General features: G+C 39.4%; 1 protein-coding gene across 5 annotated transcripts in view; it reads right to left on the bottom strand.

Annotated features, from left to right (window-relative positions):
- The window catches only part of tsnare1 (T-SNARE Domain Containing 1), a 291,014-nt gene that overhangs the window by 153,816 nt on the left and 117,071 nt on the right, over positions 1-20,127 (bottom strand). For all 5 annotated transcript variants that reach the window (XR_012371599.1, XM_073872360.1, XM_073872362.1 and 2 more), the window contains exon 10: positions 13,551-13,623. Coding sequence is in view for 4 of the 5 variants with exons in the window: in XM_073872360.1 (XP_073728461.1) it covers positions 13,551-13,623 (73 nt within the window). In the remaining variant the exon portion in view is untranslated. The remainder of the gene's footprint in view (positions 1-13,550; positions 13,624-20,127) is intronic.

Raw genomic sequence — 20,127 nt, 5'->3', positions numbered from 1 at the left:
CAAAAAGTACACGTCTTACAGGTCTAGGCTGCAAACCGATCTGAATATTGAAATACGAGCCTCTGCGTTATCATCCAAAAAAAGACCACCTTTGTAGAGCCGGTGCGTAAATCAAATCGATCGTAACCCACCGCGTATTTTGGGTACTATGAGATAAAGGCTGGAAAAACCCTATCATCATATCATCATCTCGGTAAGAGGGACCGGCTCGATAATCCTTCGCCAGCAGGATATCGACTTATGCACGCAGTACATGTGCATCGGACACTTTCACTATAGTGAAACGAAAGCCCGAGAATTTTGGGGTTGTGCCGGTAATTGTATTTCGTAACCGAGGCGGATCGTGCGTAAAACCCAACGAACGGGCTGGGAACTGAAGCCAAGCACCCAGGCACCGTACGAGGAGAATTAACGACACTACCGAAGTACCTGTGGTGGGGCAGCGAAGCGAGACAGGTGAGACTGCCGGTGCGTCTGCTGTGACAGCATAAGCATCTACAGTATGTGTGTGTGTGTGAGACACTGACCTGAGCCCGCTGAAGGTGACGGTCGTCTGGTCTCCTCTGCGGAGAGCACAGACTCCGATGAGGGTGCTGGTGGTCCGGTCTCCTCAGTGGAGGGCTCGGACTCCTCAGAACACCCGCTGGCGATAGAGGAGAGGTAGGGTGAGCTGGTGTGTGCCCGCTCACGGCTCTCTCGATCCTCTGGAGACCTGGAGAGGGAAGAGGAATGCACTCTATATGTGGTTAAGTGGGTACCGGCTAAACAGCCGGTGGAACAAATGCAAACCAAGAATTTTCCACCCGACCCTCTATCGGGGGAAGGAGCGAATCACCGTCTCCTGAAGAGTGATCCTCTGCCAATCCGGGTCGCCCGCTTACTGGCCACTTAAACGGGCGGGGCGAGCTGCTGACGACCGGTTCCCCCGCGCTGCCGAGATGGGGTCCGAGGAGGGGAACGGAGGTGGTCGCCGCAGGACGCCGACGGCGAGAGGCAGACTGAGGAGCCGGCGTGGTGGTTTTTACCAAGGGCAGCTCTCCTTCGCCGGGGCCTGACCTAAGAGATCGCCTCAGTCTGCGCAGCGGAGCTGTACGACTCCACGGCCTCGCCGAAGAGGCCGGTCTGTGAGACAGGAGCATTCAAGAAGTTGTTCTCGCCTGCGTCCGTCAGCCAGACACAGCCAAGGTGGCGATCTTGAACCACTGTGGTGGACATCGCACGACTGAAGGTCGCGGCTTCCCTCGTAAATCCTTGGTGAACCTGTAGCAACGTTATTGCGTGCAGGGCTGAAGCCGCCTCTCCGCATGCCTGACGGACAGCGCCCGTAACCGGACGACTGTCTACAAACACAGGAGGAAAGGGTTGGGTGGTCCCTCCAGGAACACAGCTGCATCGCAACCCCCCGCTCCACTGAAGGGGTCCCCGCCCTAGCGGCTCCATTGGTGAGGGAGGTGAGGGGTGAAAGCTGAAGCTGAACGACCGGATGGCCGCAAATCACGTCAGCTCTTCGTGCCGTCGGGAAGAAAGGCACAGGAGAAGAGGACTGAGAGGCCCGAGCAGCTCCGAAATACCAATCACGTGGGCGGTACGGTTCGGGCGGAGAGGGGTTAACCTCTCCAACTCTACCGTTTCCGCCACTCGAGCGGGCACGGCCGCCATCTCCGGAACGACTCCACTTCGGAGGAAAATTGGACACCCCTCTGATGCTGCAGAAGTGAACGGGACCAGAAGGAGGTCCAATGGATTCGGCAGAAATCGTAGAAGACGACTCTGCCGTCTCCACCGGAGCCTCAACCGGCTGAGGATGAAAGGCCGGTAGGTGGAGGACGCATCCTCCGTCCTACTCAGCGTAGTGATGCGAAGAGCGTCATGCGAGGGCTTGACAGCCGCACCATGGCGGTTTCAGCACTGCAAAGGCGCGGACAGCATTCCCGTAGAAACGTCAGTCGTCTCCGCAATCCAAGAGGGTTATGCTCTCACAGAGAGAACAAAAACTCTCCACGAACGCAGCCTCAGAGTGCTTGATGCCCAAGCATGAAGACAGCGCTCGTGACCGTAACTGGAACCCTTATACCTCTCACATCCAAGATCGCACGGACGAAAAGCAATCCTGAAAAGGACGCTGATCTCCGAATATACGAGACAGTGGCTGTCTTTAAAAAGACACAGAGCTCTCACGTATCACTCTTTAGGGAAATCACTCTTTAGGTGCTCAGCTGATGATGCGCACAGGGAAAGGCAACGCACACACTAAACTCAAAACAAAAAATATGCAGAGCAGTGGAATACTGCGAGCGTCCGCTGTGTTAGTACTGCTTGTCAATCAACTTCAGCAACCGTTCCCAGAAGAGCAGATAGTAGCTTCTCAGTCAGATAAAGCCGGCTTTCAAAGCGAAAAAGCTGATTTCCCTATTTGCACGTGCTCCTTATATACGCACCTGGCGGGGCGGCGCCAGCATTATGCAAATATCTCAATGCCAAGTTCATTGGCGTTTTAGTAGTATACGAAGCAGATTGGTCTCTCTAAGCGAGTTCCCAATTCGTCGGTCACGACGTGACGTCGTAGTGACCGACTGAAAGGGAACCACATTAATAACAAATTAACATTTGTTTTCATTATAACCATAATATTTGTAATAAAACTATGGTAATATAAATGGCAATCAAAACAAAAACACGGTTACTAAACATTTATAAAAGGGGGAGTATTTACCAAAGTATTTTTCTGTTATTTAAAAACACTGCTCATAAATATATTATTTTGCAAAACAGTCAGAAATTAGTAGGCTAAATGGATGTGGTTTTGTATTTAAAAATGTTCTTATTATTATTTTACAGAATCGGAATCAAAACTAAGAATCGAAAAATTGTAATTGATCAAATTTAAACCTAGTAAGGTCAAAGGCTCCTTCTCAGATAAAGGTGTCTGAACAACAAAATCCATTGAGTCACAAAAGTGAATAAGAGAAAGAATGAAATTTAGAGTGTGGCAGATGGGAACAAACATACCACAGTGAACACAAAGCAATATCTAAGAAAGTGCGTCATTCAAGACCTTCTCACTCTTTACTCCAGTGACCAACACAACACTCCCAGCTTGAATATTTCCTCTCTATGCAAGATAACTGACCTGTCATCTATAACTAGTATAGCCACATGAAATCTGTGTAGAAATAAAGGATAACTCCTTTAAGCACAGAAGGGAGAAGACAAATCGGACATAGAATTATTAATCTATAATTCAATAGTGAAACTGAAAAATGGCTCTTTTCATGATCTTTGATGTATCAGCCATGACTGCTAATATATCAAATGCCTGCAGGGTAATCAACATATGAGTTATTTTACTGGTGTCACAGAGATTTTCCTGATTTTCAAAAAGTTTTGTACCAGTTTGTTCTTGTCCTTTAAAGGATTAGTCCATGTTCTTAAAAAAAAAAATCCAGATAATTTACCACATCATCCAAAATGTTGATGTCATTCTTTGTTCAGTCGAGAAGAAATTATGTTTTTGAGGAAAACATTCCAGGATTTTTCTCATTTTAATGGACTTTAATGGACCCCAACACTTATTAGCAGACGAGAAGTTGTGGTTTAAAAGTGCATATTTTTTTATTTTTCTTGCACACATCAACATTTTGGATGACATGGTGCTGAGTAAATTATCTGGATTTTTTTTAAAGAAAATGGACTAATCCTTTAATTTGATCTACCAAGCCAACATTTGTGACCCCGTCTGTAAAAACCCAGCTTATGTAAATTTTTATGATTTACTGTTTTCTACATTAAATCATCCTACATAATGTAAAGATCATTTTGTGAAAATATAACAGTGATGTCTTCAAAGAGCACCTATTTAATTCCTAAAAAACAACACTATTTTGTGTATTTAGTAAAATACAATGTGTTTGCGTGGTTTATGGTAAAAAAACACATTATTTCGCACATACCGCAGGGTTTCCCGCAGAAAATTTGTTAGTTAAGGTGGTAGGGTTGGGCATGTGGGTTGGTCCGGGGGGAGTGTAATCAAAGGGGCGGGGCGTATACATCATGATGAAAATTAAAATGTATTAAAAACGCTCAAACTTGACGGCCAGTTGGGCGTGTGGGTTGGTCTGGGGGCGTGGTAATCAAAGGGGCGGGCATATACATCATGACGAAAATTAAAATGTATTAAAAACACTCAAATAAAACTTAATTTTGAAGAAACGATGACAGAAAATGAACATATACTAGACTATTAATGAATTAAATGTTTTTTAACAGATACCTCTAACGGGAAAAGCTAAGTAATGAAGTGAAACTAAAGGGTTAATAAACACAAACTGAAGCAGATGTTGTAGAACGTCTGGCGAACGATGATAGATAGCGTGAAGATTGAAAAACCGGATTATTTCCCACTATTAATTACATTATCTTAAAGGAGTGTAACTACTGTAGCATGTAGCGCGTCCGCGCTATTCTCCGAGATGTTTTATCAACTGACTAGTCATCATCCAGACAGCGACGGACTACGTTTCTCTCATTTCGGCCGTGTGGCTCGTGGGCCCGCTCGCGGTGTGAAACGCCTCCGCGCTATTCTCTGAGATGCACTTGATGGCCTTTTGTGCAGCAAATTTTTTTTTTTTTTTTGACAATCTAGTTAAGGCGGTAGGGTTTCCCAGTTTAGGCGGGCCGCCCGAACTGCAAAGTGCTGCGGGAAACCCTGTACCATACATTTTTGTAGCTCCAGATTTCACTCTTTACCTGAAACACGCAGTTTTGAAAAGCTCTGTGTCCCTGATTGGCCTGCTAATCTGTGATTGGCCTGAATACCTCTGATGTCAGCCGGAAATGTGGCGCTCCTACTGTGTTTGAAAGATTTGGTTGCTAACAGGAGGAATTATGATAATGTCGGTCTTGTCTACATCACCAATCCCATAAAGTTAACTGTTGCCTACAATCCGTGTGTTTGTTGGAAATGTAATGTAAATGACAAATCGCGTCATCATTTACTTTGGGGTATGTATCTTTTGCTTATCGTTAACATGAACTAAAACACATACACACCAAAAGAAATTTAACAACCTGAATCGGACAATAGGTGCTCTTTAACAGTGACTGAGTAAAGATTGACATTAATGTGAAATAAATGATGGAAATTGAACTTTGATGCTTCTATTCATTTCACATACAGAGTCACATATCAAGAAAACTGAAATGTAGCATACTGCACAGGTTATGTGGTGCTCGCTTTAAGTCCTGCCAGTAAGACTATTTACACATACATTTTTGTTACTTAACAGAATATATTTAAAATCTATTTTAAAATTTACTGTAGTGCATTCTGGGATTGCTTTATCTTTTAAGGATATCCTGTATGAGATGCTACCTTGCATTTTGGCCAAAACAAAGCATCTTAAATGGCAGTAGAAACTGTGTAGAATATGTTTGGTTTCTGGATGATGTCAAAAACATTGCTGATGTCAAAAACATGGCTCACTGGGTTTTAGAGCAGAGCTGCTGTGTTCTGGTTCATTTTTATTCCTATTCATTTTACGACTGATTTCTCAATATATCTTTTAAACGTAGGAATTTGACAAAGGATGCACCATTAACTACATTGCCAGCCGTGCTGATGAACTGTGCTGCATTGGGGTCCATAAAGGCTAAAACAGTTTGTGCTTTGAGTTAGATGATTCACACACCAGCTTTGGCAACACAGGCCACCATTCCCTCTTTTAATACAGCCTTTTATATGCATAGTCTTGCTCGGCAGAATATAACCTTATCAACTGCCAAACATGGGCAATAAGCCTCTGAAAACATAATAAAATAATTGTCGCCTTTTTAATTTTAACCAGCTCAACGTCTTCGTTTAATTTAAGAATTACAGTGACATACTTTATAATGACTCTAAATAAACAAGCCTGACAAGTCTTTATCTGGAGACTACTCATCTGGTCACTACTGACTCTCTCTCTCTCTCACACACACACTCATACACGCACACATCAGCGAACACTGAATGCTTCTGGAAACATTAGGGTAGAAATAATTACAGAATCAACCAATTAGGGAGCCACAAAGCTAAGCCGTAAAACAAACAACCAATTAGTTTGAAACTCAATTTAGCATTCCTAGCCACAGAATCAAATCACCTCTTTAGGAAATTAATAGATGCACTATGCACACTGACACCTTTAAGCAGTGCTAAAGCACTAAATGAAAACAGCAGAATGAACACGGACCACAGCTCTGTGGACAAACGTGGCTGTCACAATACAAACTCATTTGAGAAAATACTGATAAGTATTTAAACACATTATCCAGAGGTGAATTACAATTACTAATATACACATCATATCTTTAGTTGTGATGGGGGAATGAATACAGACATAAAGTAGTTGATGAGCAACACATGAATCTTAATGTGTATTTATTAATAATAATGATATTGGACAAATTTTTATGCTTTTTATGTCACCTACTGTCTATTAAAGAGCACCTATTGTCCGATTCCAGTTTTCGAATTTCCTTTGGCGTGTAAGTGTGTATAAGTACATGTTAACGATATGCAAAAGGTACAAAGTAAAGATGATGCAAGTTATCGTCTCCAATGTAAATCTCTTTACTTGGACTACAACAAACACACGAATTGCAGGTAACAGTTTACTTTCTGAATTGTTGATGTAGACAAGACCGACATTATCATAATTCCTCCCGCTTCAGACTTACAGCCTGTAAGTTAACTTCTGTTAGCAAATGAATCTTTCAAACATGTTAAGGAGCGTAACATTTCCAGCTGATGTCAGAGGTATTCAGGCCAATCACAATGTACAGATTAGCAGGCCAATCAGGGACACAGAGCTTTTCAAATCTGTGCGTTTCAGGAAGAAAGTGAAATCTGGAGCTACAAAATCTACAGTACATGGAAAATAATGCTTTTTTAACCATAAACCACGCAAACACATTGCATTATAAAAATACACAAAATAACGTTATTTTTTTAGCAATGAAATAGGTGCACTTTAATTATTATTTTTGTTTGGCATTTTTTTGTAATTTTTTAACATTTTTCTAAAAAATTTAATACAAAGCAGTGATGTCTTTTGTAGGGTTAGGGTGGGTAGATGGATAAAAAGTGAAACTGACAAGCTTGTCAAGTATGCAACGCCTATAATGTGACCTCTGCATTTAACCCATGCCAGTGAGTAGTGAACAAACGCACTGCAAGTCGTGAACACACACAGACCCAGAGCAGTGGGCAGTTATCCCAGCGCTCGTGGAGCAATTATGGTAAGGTGCTTTGCTCAAGGCACTGTAGGCCGTGAGACTCAAACCGGCAACTCTCGGGTTACGACCCTGACTCTATAACCACTAGACTACAACTGCCCCCTGGATGAATGGATGGATGGGTAGATAGATGTTTGGGGGGTGCAGAAGCGGTAAATAAGATCAGAGACCCAGTCAGGGGTGCAAACTCATCAGAGGTGAAAAAGGTGACAAGACACAAGCGCTCTTATATAAGCGGATACGCGGCTTGCACGCTCCTCTTAAACAGAAACAGGTATATAGCGCATATAGCACTGATGTCAATGGCTTAAAATAACATAACTTACAACTGTGGTGCGTGAACAAATGTTAAGCTTTATGACCACGCGCACAGCAACGTGACGTGGGCGCGTAACCTCAAATGAGAAAATACTACGAGTTAAGTATGTGCACTCAATCTGCAGACTGCTTAAACTTCGGCAGCAAATGAGGTGGCTATAAATTGTAAAACCTAACCCGCCAAACTGGCTAGTAATTTGACATCGTTACCACAATAGCTGGACATGATTTTCATAATTTAATTTACTGCTACCATGTCGCAGACCCCCCTCACCCCTCATTTTCAAAAACTCATCGGATCTAGACGAATCACAAGAATGACCTATTTTGTTTCAAAAAACGGCGAATTTCGCCGAAAGGTGACAAGTTTGCACCCCTGCCCAGTGTCCCATAATTCCCCTGCAGACAGTCATAGAGAATGAAAGTTCTGCATCCCATTTCCAGCACTCCCTGCTTTGTTGTGCAGATTTGGCTTATGCTCTGTCAGCATGGCCTCCCTGCTCACTACCTTTCCTGGAAGAGCGAGGACACATTGTGTATCCAACAAGTCAAAGAAAGGTGGCAGACCTCTAAAAGGACTTAATTTGTGCAAATGTCCTTGAAGTGAAACTTCACAAAGCAACTTATGGGAACATTTTAGGTCTTAAAAGTACTGCTAACCAGTTTGTGCGAGGCTTAGGAGATATCAGACTGCTATGAAATCAGTGATGCCCTCATGGAAATAATAGAGCAATCAAAATGTGTTTTGGTTGTTTGTGCCACTGGACCGCTAATAGCTCAAACTGCTTTATTCAGGTATGTGACGACATCAGGATATGGGCTTTGTCACGGAGGTTCACTCTTCCGCACAGCAGTGCTAAAAGCACCAATCCGAAGTTCTCCGCTCTCTTATCGCACCCTCCGTAATCACTGCTATCCGGAGAGCTTCGTTCACGTCCACCCCAATAAACATACACCCTACTACAATAGAAAAGAGCAATAGACACTTTTATTTCAAGCGCTGAGTGACGCTCTTTAAACTCTAATGGACTCCTAAAGCACAACATACCCGTGTCACGCCGACTTTCATTGCAGCTAACCTCTGAGACGAGGGCGTCTTTCTAAGGCTTTCATTCCTGGAGGTAACAATGCTACTGTTTTGTACAAGATGTTATGAAATGTTTGCATGCAGGCGTGCACATAAAAAACAACTAAGAAAGTGTATTTGCAGCAGCACATAATTCCAAAAACATATGGCAACCATACGAAGAATAGCATCTTTCATCCTTTCAAGCTTTGGCTTCACAGGAAAGAAATGAAAATGTGAAAGATGATAGTTGGAGGGGAACACATTTCTTAAATCCTCTCATTCAGGTTTCTCATTCTGTATGCTCAAAGTATTCAGTGTGCTGAACGGTTTTTAGCTCCACAAATAAGTTATGCAATGACATTAGTTCTACTGACACTGTATGGTATGAAATAAATTTGCTAATATGTATAACCGACATTTCTTTTTTACAGAAACCACTGCAATGCATTCTGGGATTGCTTTATCCACAAACAATATAGTATGTAATGCTGTCTTAACATTTGGCCCACAAAAAAGTATCTTATAAAACTGTCTGTAACGTTCTTTATGTTTAAAGAGCACCAATGGTCCAATTCACAATTTTAAATTTCCTTTGGCATGTAAGTACATGTTAATGATATGTAAAAGGTACATATCCCAAAGTAAACAATAACGCGATTTTTCATCTCCAACGTAAATCTCTTTTCTTGGACTACACAAGGATTGTAGGCAACAGTTTACTTCCTGGGATTAGTGATATAGTAAAGACCAACATTATCATAATTCCTCCCGCTTTGACTCACAGCCTGTAAGTTAACTTCTGTTAGCATTGCATTGTGAGCGAATCTTTTAAACATGGTAAGGAGCGACACATTTCCGACTGGTGTCAGAAGTATTCAGACCAATCACAACATACAGATTAGCTGGCCAATCAGGGACACAGTGCTTTTTAAATCCGTGCGTTTCAGGAAGAGACTGAAATCTGGAGCTACAAAAATATACAGTATGTGAAAAATAATGTGTTTTTGAACCATAAACCATGTGAACACATTGTATTATACCAAATACACAAAATAACATTGTTTTTAGCAATGAAATACGTGCTCTTTAAAACACACATACATTGTTAAAACCAAAGGTTTTGTAAAAACAGAGCAAATAAACAATCTAAACAAAAAAGTTTTAGAGCAGTGCAAACTTTTCAGCATGCCCCCCCACGAAAGGTGCATCCCTTCGCGGCCCCCCAATTCATGACATAACACAATCTCAAACTTGGAATTTGAATTAAACAAAACGTTAGAAACGTAAAAAAAAGTTAGATAAATATTTGGTGTCTCCAGAGTCCGTATGTGATGTTTTAGCTCAAAATACCCCACAGATGATTTATTATACAGTAGCATGTTAAAATTGCCACTTTGTAGGCCTGAGCAAAAATGTGCCGTTTTTGAGTGTGTCATTTAAAATGCAAATGAGCGGAAAAAATGCAAACACTGATCACAATGATGGTAGTTTGTTGTAATTGAAATTGAATTTTTTTTCTCTCGCTTTCTCTCTGCAATAAATGGCAGTGCCGTGGTTGGATAGTTCAAAATAAGGGGCGGTATTACTATAATTCGCCTTGCTACCTACCTCACAAAACAGGCGAAATCTGAACAACCTAATTTTTCACATGCTTGCAGAAAATTGCTTACCCATAAAAGTTACTGGGTTGATCTTTTTCATGTTTTATAGTTTGATAGAAGCGCTGGGGACCCAATTATAGAACTTAAACATGGAAAAAGTAATATTTTCACGCTATTACCCCTTTAAGCATCGCAAAAGTTTGCAGCAATGTCATGAGGTTTCTCCTACCTTATTGGTTGTTGTGGACACTGTTGTGTGTGATGCGGGTTACATCAGCTGGTAGAGCAAAGAGAACTTAAAATGTTGGTGGCACCAGTGCCATCTAATTATAAGGCCAAATGACAACTTAATTATTTAACATCTTGGAAGCAGACATTTACTTGGGTAAAACACGACAAAGGAAACGATGCAAGGTTTTGTACAGTTTGCCGTCAGTTTCCAGGTAAAGTAGACAAGTTGTGAGACTTTTTCATTGGAACATGCAACTATCGTAAACAAAATCTGCATTTAAAATTGTCAATTGTCTTAACAAATGATCAGTGCCGGCCCGAGCCTCTTAGGGGCCCTAAGCAGAATTTGTTTGGGGGCCCCCCTCCCACCACATTTTTTAATAAAAAAATATAGAAATTACAAACATTTATAAAAATAACAAAGTTGCACATTAAGTAAGGTCTAAAATTAGCATTAGGTTCAGAAATCAAATCAAATGAATCATAACACTGTCTTTATTGTATGAATTAAATACAATTATTTTTTTTAGAGCTACAAAAGTGATTTTCTTGTTGTCTGGGATTGTTTCATTAACATTAATGACAAAGACTTAAGTAGGTTAATTGGGTTACTGTCTCTTTAAGAGAAGCACAGAGTAGACCTGGTTTCTGCCTAATCTATACATAAACCTAAGACATAAACAAATGTTTTATTGGAAAAAGAGTACTGTGGAGATCATTTTGTTTGTATGTGCCCTGTCAAGAACAGAAAGATTTTATGCCCGCTTCCTTTTTTTTTTTGCCTTGCTGAAACGCGTCTCCACATGTGTGCACTACTGAGTGCACTTAAGCGCATGCGCACACAGACGGAGGACGATTTACAAATGGCACAGCATAAAAACGTAACGTTGTTTCTTAGTCCTCTATTCCTCAAATGTATGTTAATGGACTACAGTATGACACATACATTCATTAATTTATGTTACTTGTATAAGTTATTTAATTGTAAAAAAAATGATTGGGGGCCCCTTGGTGGCCACGGGGCCCTAAGCAGCCGCTTAGTTCGCTTATGCCTCGGGCCGGCCCTGCATATGATGAATAAAATGTATATGTATATGTTTGACTTTTGAATTATTATTTTAAATATGTGATACTGAAATAGTTTTTTTTTCGTGGTGGGGCCAGTGAAAATTTTGGCAGTGCAAATGAAAACCTGAACCACTGGCCTGACTGGGCGAGTATAAAATGTTGTTTGCGTTGAGCCCTGATTGTGCATTCCAATTAATATCAATCAAACTGCAGTTGGTTTGTTTTTATTTAAGCCTTCATATCTAAGTAGCACAATAAAATGTCATAAAACTGGGCCCCCTGACACCATCTCGCGCCCCCCAGTTTGAGAACCACTGTTTTACAGTAAGCAAATGATGACAAAATAAACCAAACAGTCAAAAAATTGCAATGTGTAAGCGTAACAAGACAAGCCAAATGTGACACAAAGATAAAAAAAAACTAAAAATAGTCCACCTGCATCCTAAATTGTATTTCAAAAGGGCAGAACGACATTATTGGATGTTTTATTGTATACAGTATGTCCCACTAGATTCCCACTATTTCGCTAGTCATAACTTCTGATAACCTTCACCGTGTCTGACATCTTTCTTTGTGTAAATGTTAAGTGGAACAAAGCAGAAACAAAAAAAGTTTCTGTTTTTCTCCATTTTGTCTCATTTCTCCTTCAGCTCTTGTTGTACTGTGACCGTGAGAGTGTTAAATTAGGGTAAAAGATGTGTATATCTTTCACCTCTCCTGAAGGAATAGTATCTTCACTCATCTGGCCTGCTGAATGTACTGTACACACAGGATTAATTAAAACAGCCGGACGAAAGGACATGGTGTGGGATGGTTACCAATTAGCATACGAAAGGTACCATCCAAAAGGGAAGCCGTGACTTTAGGGTCTCCATTCTTATGCAATATTTTATATGCAACGCAATTGTAAAAACTATTTATAGTAATTATATGCTCTTTATCACAAACCTTTACTACACTGAGGCAAATGCAGTACTAATGCTCACTCAACAGTGTCTAGTGGTGAGTCTCGAATTGTCCTGCTCCGGTTCAAAATATTCAAAATCTAGACTCTTGTCTAGTTTTTTAATAGCCGTGAATAACATAGTGACAAAGTACCTCTGATTAATGTATAAGGTCTGCATGATATTGAAGAAAATGCGATATGCCATATACGATAACTTGCTGAATAACGCGACATTATATAATATGCAATACGACAATGATTTAAAGGAAAACACCACCGTTTTTTTAATATTTCACTATGTTCTTACCTCAACTTAGACTAATTAATACACACCTATCTTTTTTCAATACGTGCAATTAATCTTTGTACAGTGTGTTGTGAATATGTTAGCATTTAGCTTAGCCCCATTTATTCCTTAGGATCAAAACAGGGATGAATTTAGAAGCCACCAAACACTTCCTTGTTTTCCCGATTTAAAGACTGTTACTTGAGTAGTTACACGAGTAAGAAAGGTGGCACAAAACGTGAGAACGATATTGTATGGAGGCGCACTTTGTTTGCAGCATTTCGACCTCGGCCACAGTAATATTGACGGAGGTTTGAGCGAGAGGGTGAGTAGTCAGGAGTGATGATGTTACTGCGTGCTAAGATCAAAGTGCAAACTAAGTTCTCTTCTGCCATAAATATAGTTTTCATTTTTTTATCCCCTCAAAAAAATTGGCACATTTTATACCTAAATTACACTTCTTGAATCTGCTTTCTACATTATCTCATTGTTTCTATTCACACAGTGAATCATTGCTGATTTTCTCTACAGGCCAGTGCCATAGAGACAAACACTCTATCTGCCATGTATTGAGCCGGTGAAGCTGATGCCTTGTTCTGTCCTCTGAAACTTCACCTCGTCACAGCAGGGGATTATGGGATGGATATGGGTGGGAGAAGTGATTATCAATAAAAGGCCAGACAAACAAGGCTGAGTCAATATAGACTCTTAACTTGAAAAATAGAGTCACGCACACACACACAAATAAGATCTCACCTATGGTGTCTCCTTGTTCATGCACCATGCTGGCCAAGTCCTTCATAATCTGATTAACGTCCAGCATGTCTCTCTGCAAAAACAAAGCAGAGGTTAAAGATCAAACAAACAAACTCCAAGGTGTTCTGAAGAGCTCTTCAAAACAGTCTAACAAATCATGTATTAATTTAAATAAATAAAATAGCAACTAATGAAGCAGAACGACAGAACAACAAGAAATCTTAATGAACATCAATTATGTTCTCACACATACAGTAAACAGTGGCTAATACATATAAGTGGTTACTCTTAAATCAGTAGAGCAGTGGTTCAGACCCTGCTTTGCTTTGTTGTACAATCATCTTTTTTGTAATTCACTTTGTATAAAAGCAGATTTAGCACATGCAGATTTAGTGTTGGCAATACATGTCAGATCCAAAGAAATTTGTGCAAGTGTTGAGCGCACTTCACTTACAAAGACGTTCTAGCAGGCATCACTTCACCAAGATCTTAGTCATGACTCAGTTTTGTCTTGGTCTCAGACTTAGACGATTCAGGTACTTTTTAAGAATGGTCAAGGATATAAAACTTTCTACTTTCAGTGAGTAAGGTGAAAATCTGGCACGCCAAGGCAAGTTTATTTATATTTATTTACATTTCATACACAGTAATTCAAAGTGCTTTACATAAAAAATAAGTGCTTAAATATAAAAAAAAAAATAATGGTTACAAACAAAAGTGTGAGGATTTGGGGGCAGGTAAACGCAAACGGGGGATGAACAAAACAGGAACTTTATTAACAAAAAGGGAAAACAAAACCCACGAGGGGGCAAAACAAGAAAGGATCAACACTAAACTTGACATAAAACAAATATGAACTTAAAAGAAAAATCCAGATAATTTACTCACCACCATGTCATCCAAAATGTTGATGTCTTTCTTTGTTCTGTCGAGAAGAAATTATGTTTTTTGAGGAAAACATTGTAGGATTTTTCTCATTTTAATGGACTTTAATAGAGCACAACAATTAACACTTAACTCAACACTTAACAGTTTTTTCAACGGAGTTTCAAAGGTCTATAAACGATCCCAAACGAGGCATAAGGGTCTTATCTAGTGAAACGATTGTCATTTTTGACAAGAAAAAAAATATGCTCTTTTAAACCACAACTTTTCGTCTAGGTCCGGTCCAGCGTGACCTAACGTAAATGCGTAGTGACGTAGAGAGGTCACGTGTTACATATATAAAACGCAAATTTGCGGACCATTTTAAACAATAAACTGACACAAACACATTAATTTGTATCAGTTGACATACAACAACGTAGGAATGGTCCTCTTTCAACGCACTTGTAAACACTGGGGCGGAGTTTCGCGCTCGTCCTCTGTGACCTCTTGACGTCATGACGTATTGCGTGGGGTCACGCTGGCGCATCACGACCGGATCTAGACAAGAAGTTGTGGTTTAAAAGTGGATTATTTTTTTTTCTTGTCAAAAATGACAATCGTTTTGCTAGATAAGACCCTTATGCCTCGTTTGGGATCGTTTATAGTCCTTTGAAACTCTGTTAAAAAAACTGTTAAGTGTTGAGTTAAGTATTAAATGTTGGGCTCTATTAAAGTCCATTAAAATGAGAAAAATCCTCCAATGTTTTCCTCAAAAAACATAATTTCTTCTTGACTGAACAAAGAAAGACATCAACATTTTGGATGACATGGTGGTGAGTAAATTATCTGGATTTTTCTTTTAAGAAAATGGAATATTCCTTTAAATAACAATAACAGAAGACTATGAATACACTGGACTAACAACTTACAGCAAGATGATGTACAACGGGCATAGACAACAGTCATGGACACAATATAACAAAAGGAACGTGCACAGAACAGCAAACACAAAGGCTGCGTACGAAACCGCATACTGTATAGTAGGTACTGAATTAGATGAAGTACCTACTTACTTGGCATTAAAACAGTAGGTACTGTATAGTATGAATCCTGGTAGTATGAATGAGATTCGGACGTACTACATCCGCCATGTTGCTACATCACGTTACATACGTCGTCATCACGTCATGTCATTTCAGCGCGAAAACAGCCGCCTGCCTCTTCTTCTTCGTTGGATAACTCCTCGTCCGGGGCATCATGGGATAGTGAAGCGTCCATCGTATGCACACTGCAAAATCTAACCGGACGTAGTAGGTCATCCGGGTACTTTTCGCATACTGTTTTTCGAATACTATGTATTCGGACATACTACTTGCCTCGCCTACTTTTTCGCGTACTATATAGTATGTAGTAGGCGGTTTCGGACGCAGCAAAGGACTTTAAATAGGAGAACTAATGAGGGGAACAGATGAAAATCATAACAGGTAAGGGATCGGGTAAAAAGTGACGGGACAAGGAAAACATGTGGCCTGATAATAAATAATCCATAGCTACGTGTTCCCACACAAACCATGGTACTGTCAGAACCCTGTCACAATGAACTAGATGTAATACAAGACAAGATCCTAACAGGATCCTAACACAAAACCATATCAGCTCCTTAGTGTTTGCTAAAAAAAACAACAACACTATCTCATGACAATTCGTTGGGGTTAGGAGTGGGGTTTCGTTAATGTTTTTATTAATCATACGTTTTTGCACAATTGACTTCATACAAATTAGCCAACTCGTAAAATATGTATTAATTCTTGTGAGATAAGGCTGTAAATTCCTCCAAATAAAAATCACCTCTAAAATTACTTTTTAATATTATTTTTTTATGACTTTAAGGGTTTGGGATAGTTTAGTTAAATTTGAGGACTTGTAAGGGTTATGTCTTGTGTTCTGTTTGTATTCTGTTGTTAGGTCTTGTATTTTAAAACTATGTCATGTCACACTTCACATTCCACTTCCTGTTTGTCACTATATAACCGGTTCAACTTCAACATCTCACTGCGAAGTATTGCCAGCTTAACACTGCATACCGAGCGTTCATAGTCATGTCTTGTTTCCTGTTCATGGTTTGTTTTGTTTCTTGTTCTGGTTTCGACCCATTGCCTGTTTTTGGATTACTGTTTTGGATTTCCCTGTTTGGATTTGTTTGCCTGCCCTTTTGGAATTTTACTAATAAACACTCTGCATATGGATTCGTCTCTTTCTTGCTTTGTGTAAGCAGCCCTACGTTACAGGACTGCTGGTCTGGTCTCGTCTTGGTCTCAACTCCTCAAAGCCTTGGGGCCCTATCATACACCCGGCGCAATGCAGTGTCTTTTGCTAGTTTCAACCCGACGCAATTAGCATTTTCATGTTTAGTGCCATGTTGTTTAAATGGCAAATGCATTTGCGCCCAATTTTGCGCCCATGGGCATTCTGGTCTGAAAACGAGGTGTGTTCAGGCGCATTGTTGGTGTGTTGCTATTTTGAGTACGCCATTGACCAACTAAAACCTGGTCTAAAGTCTAAAGTCAATGGCGCAATATTGTTTTTGTTATTTAAAGAGCGTCTTAGTAATATGTGCCTACAACGCGCGTTTGCTTATCACACACATGGATGCGCAGCAGCACACAAACGTTTTAAAATATGAAAAATTTAAAGTTTGAATCTAAATAATCTAAAAGATTATTATTGAGTCTCTTGGACGTAAATGAGGACAGATTACGAGACGTTAGAAGGCGTAAACAGCTGCTTCACCTGTAGCCTGGTAAGTAATTATATTTTTTTTTTGCTTTAAACAAATGCAAATATTGCATCTATTTTTAATGGTTTTTTTTTAAATGCTACCCCACGGATTTATTTTATATGATGACTTTGTACCCGTGGATATGGTGAGATGAGAACCTTTTTAAGTAATGCTGTCCGGCTACTAAAAATGACTCTCCGCATGTTTGTAAATTCTTTATCTTGTTATTTCTTGTTTGTAAGAAATAAAGTTTTTAAGAGTACAAACCTTTTCTTATTTGTAAATTATTTTTTGAGATTACACTGATCATATAAGCTATCCATTTACAATAATTAAAAGCCTGCTATGTTTACTTCCATAACTGAAAGAAAACGTCTTTTAAAAGTTTTAATAAACATAAAAAAACGGGTCTTCTTCCTCCGTTTAGTTTTTCAGTTTACCTATTTTTCCATCTAAATAGGGAATCAGCATTGCGCGAGTGTGAATGCTTTTAAAGGTGATGAGAGCTTAGACTCTCATTGGTTTATTGCACGTTATGCCCAAAACACACCCATTACTCATTACGAGAATAGGAACAACCCTTTTAGGCTATGCACTTGGCGCACAAACCATTTATCCCGTCATTAGCAAAAGGGGATTCGAACACGCCCGTTTAGACTGTGTGGCGTGCACTTTAGACCATGCACTTAGATCATTAAAATAAGACCCTCTGGTCTTGGTTTCGGTTTAGGTGGTCTTGACTACAACACTACAATAAGCACAACATTTCTTCTTGCTTGAAAAGGGAATGTGGCCAAAAAATTCATCCAGTAGCTATTAAAAAGCTCTTATTTATTCACTGACTGCTCATTTGTACCATGAAGTACTCAGTAATAACACATCAAAAACATAAATAAAATTACTCTGTGAGAACTAAAACTCCATTTTCTCAGAAGCTGTTTTGTTTCAAAAATCTATTCTTTCTACCCAGTCCTGAAGCAACATGGAGGCTTTAAAACGCTCAGTCTATCTCCCCCTCACAGGCCTTTTTGTCCATACACAAACCCATGCAAGTGCAGCTGGGTCGGTGGAGCTGAAACCATTAAGCCATTCATCACAGGTGTCTGCAATTGTTTGGGAAACTGGCAGCCATCCTGGCTCTTGGCACAAATCAGTCGGCCGGAGCCAAAATGGCCCCTAGCAAACCCCACATTACTAAAGACTTTCTGCATTTTTCACTGCGGCTGTCGACACCATTGCAGAGCAACATATTTATTTTAACCACCAAGGTGCTTGTGCAATTTGCATTTAGTCTGCAGTAATAAACAAGATGTGCAGTGTCATTACGCTTGGTTATTTATTACATGGGTACTTATATGAAGACGGAAAACAGCATTATAGTCAGAGCAATTGTAAGTTCATTTACTGTAGTGTTCTAGTAAATACCTCTCAATGGAGTTGCATCCCTTTGAGAATTGGGTATGTAGCTAACAGACGTTGAATCCAAAATAAATCAAAGCGCATGTCATAACCGCCAAACACAATTCGGCGAAGGGGGAAAATGTCTGGGGAAAATGTCTGATGAAATATTAAGAAATTACCTAAATGACCTGACCAAACTTTCAAGTACTATAACTTCAAGGCAAAATATTATCTGTCAAAGGTTTTCTCTTTGGGATAAGTAGCATATTTGTTTTACAGTATATATATATATATATATATATATATATATATATATATATATATATATATATATATATATATATATATATATATATATATATATATATATATATATATTAAAATTAAATGCATTAAAATGTATGCATTCAAAATTTTAAATAATTCATTATTTAAATATACATTATTTATTATTTTTACATAAAAGAACAGCAGAGCTATATGGTTTATTTAGCTACAGTAAATAGACTTACGCATATGTGTTTATTCATATATAAATAAGAAAGTCAATGACATTTATTTTAAGGAACACTGTGCTCCTCTGTCCAAGGGGAGTCTGGGTAGCCCAGGGGGCTGAGGTGTGCTGGTTTACATCATTTATACCATTATTATAACAAGCACGTCCAGTGTTCCCTTATGACCCTAAAGCCCCTGTTTGTCTTCATGTTACTTTTTAATGAAGACTCCAGGCTGTCCGGCTCCTCAAAGAAGGTGGCTTCACTGATGACAATGCTTACCATTCATTTCAGTGCTTTGGGTAACATGAGTTAATGAAGTTTTGGACGTTAAACAAACCTACAAACCAAATGCCATTGATCATTGAAACTTAGCAATGCATGTTAAACGTACTTTGCATACATTAAATAAGTTTGATGTCAGTCAGATTACTAAATAGATTACTAAAGCAGGTTTTAATAACATCAGACTGTAAAAACACACAGCAAGCTGTACTGCAATACTGATATGGCCACTGTGAATATGCATCAAGTATTATAAAACGGGCAGTTCTGGTTCTTCATTCTGATTGGTTGAAGTGCGTTCTAAGCCGTGATAAAATACCCAGGTAAACCCACGGTTCAGACCGCATTACAGAAGTATCACTGCCACTGTTGCTGCGTACTGATTTTGAAAATAAACACTACAATCTTTAATCATATTTTTAATTTTTATACAATTTCATACAATTTATGTTTATTTAAAGAAGATAATTTTTCTGCAAGGCATTAAACTAAAACTGGGTGGCAACTTAAAAAAAAAAAACGCTGACGGGAAAAAGTTAAGCATGCTTCCAAGCATATTTGATCATCACTTGATCGATATAAATGTTAATGTATAAATTAGATGAATGTTGGTTTATAAAATAAACACCACAGTCTAAATCATATTTTCATTGTGTCTTTGCTGTGTCTGTGTTGGTTGGGAACTGCGCTCTGTTTCAGTCACACTTGATTCTGAGGAACTACTTTGTTTGGCGGAAGAGTAATATTTGTA

Source organism: Misgurnus anguillicaudatus, chromosome 10, assembly GCF_027580225.2.
Source record: "Misgurnus anguillicaudatus chromosome 10, ASM2758022v2, whole genome shotgun sequence".
NCBI classification, from domain to species: Eukaryota; Metazoa; Chordata; class Actinopteri; order Cypriniformes; family Cobitidae; genus Misgurnus; species Misgurnus anguillicaudatus.
This window is presented reverse-complemented; position numbering and strand designations above follow the sequence as displayed.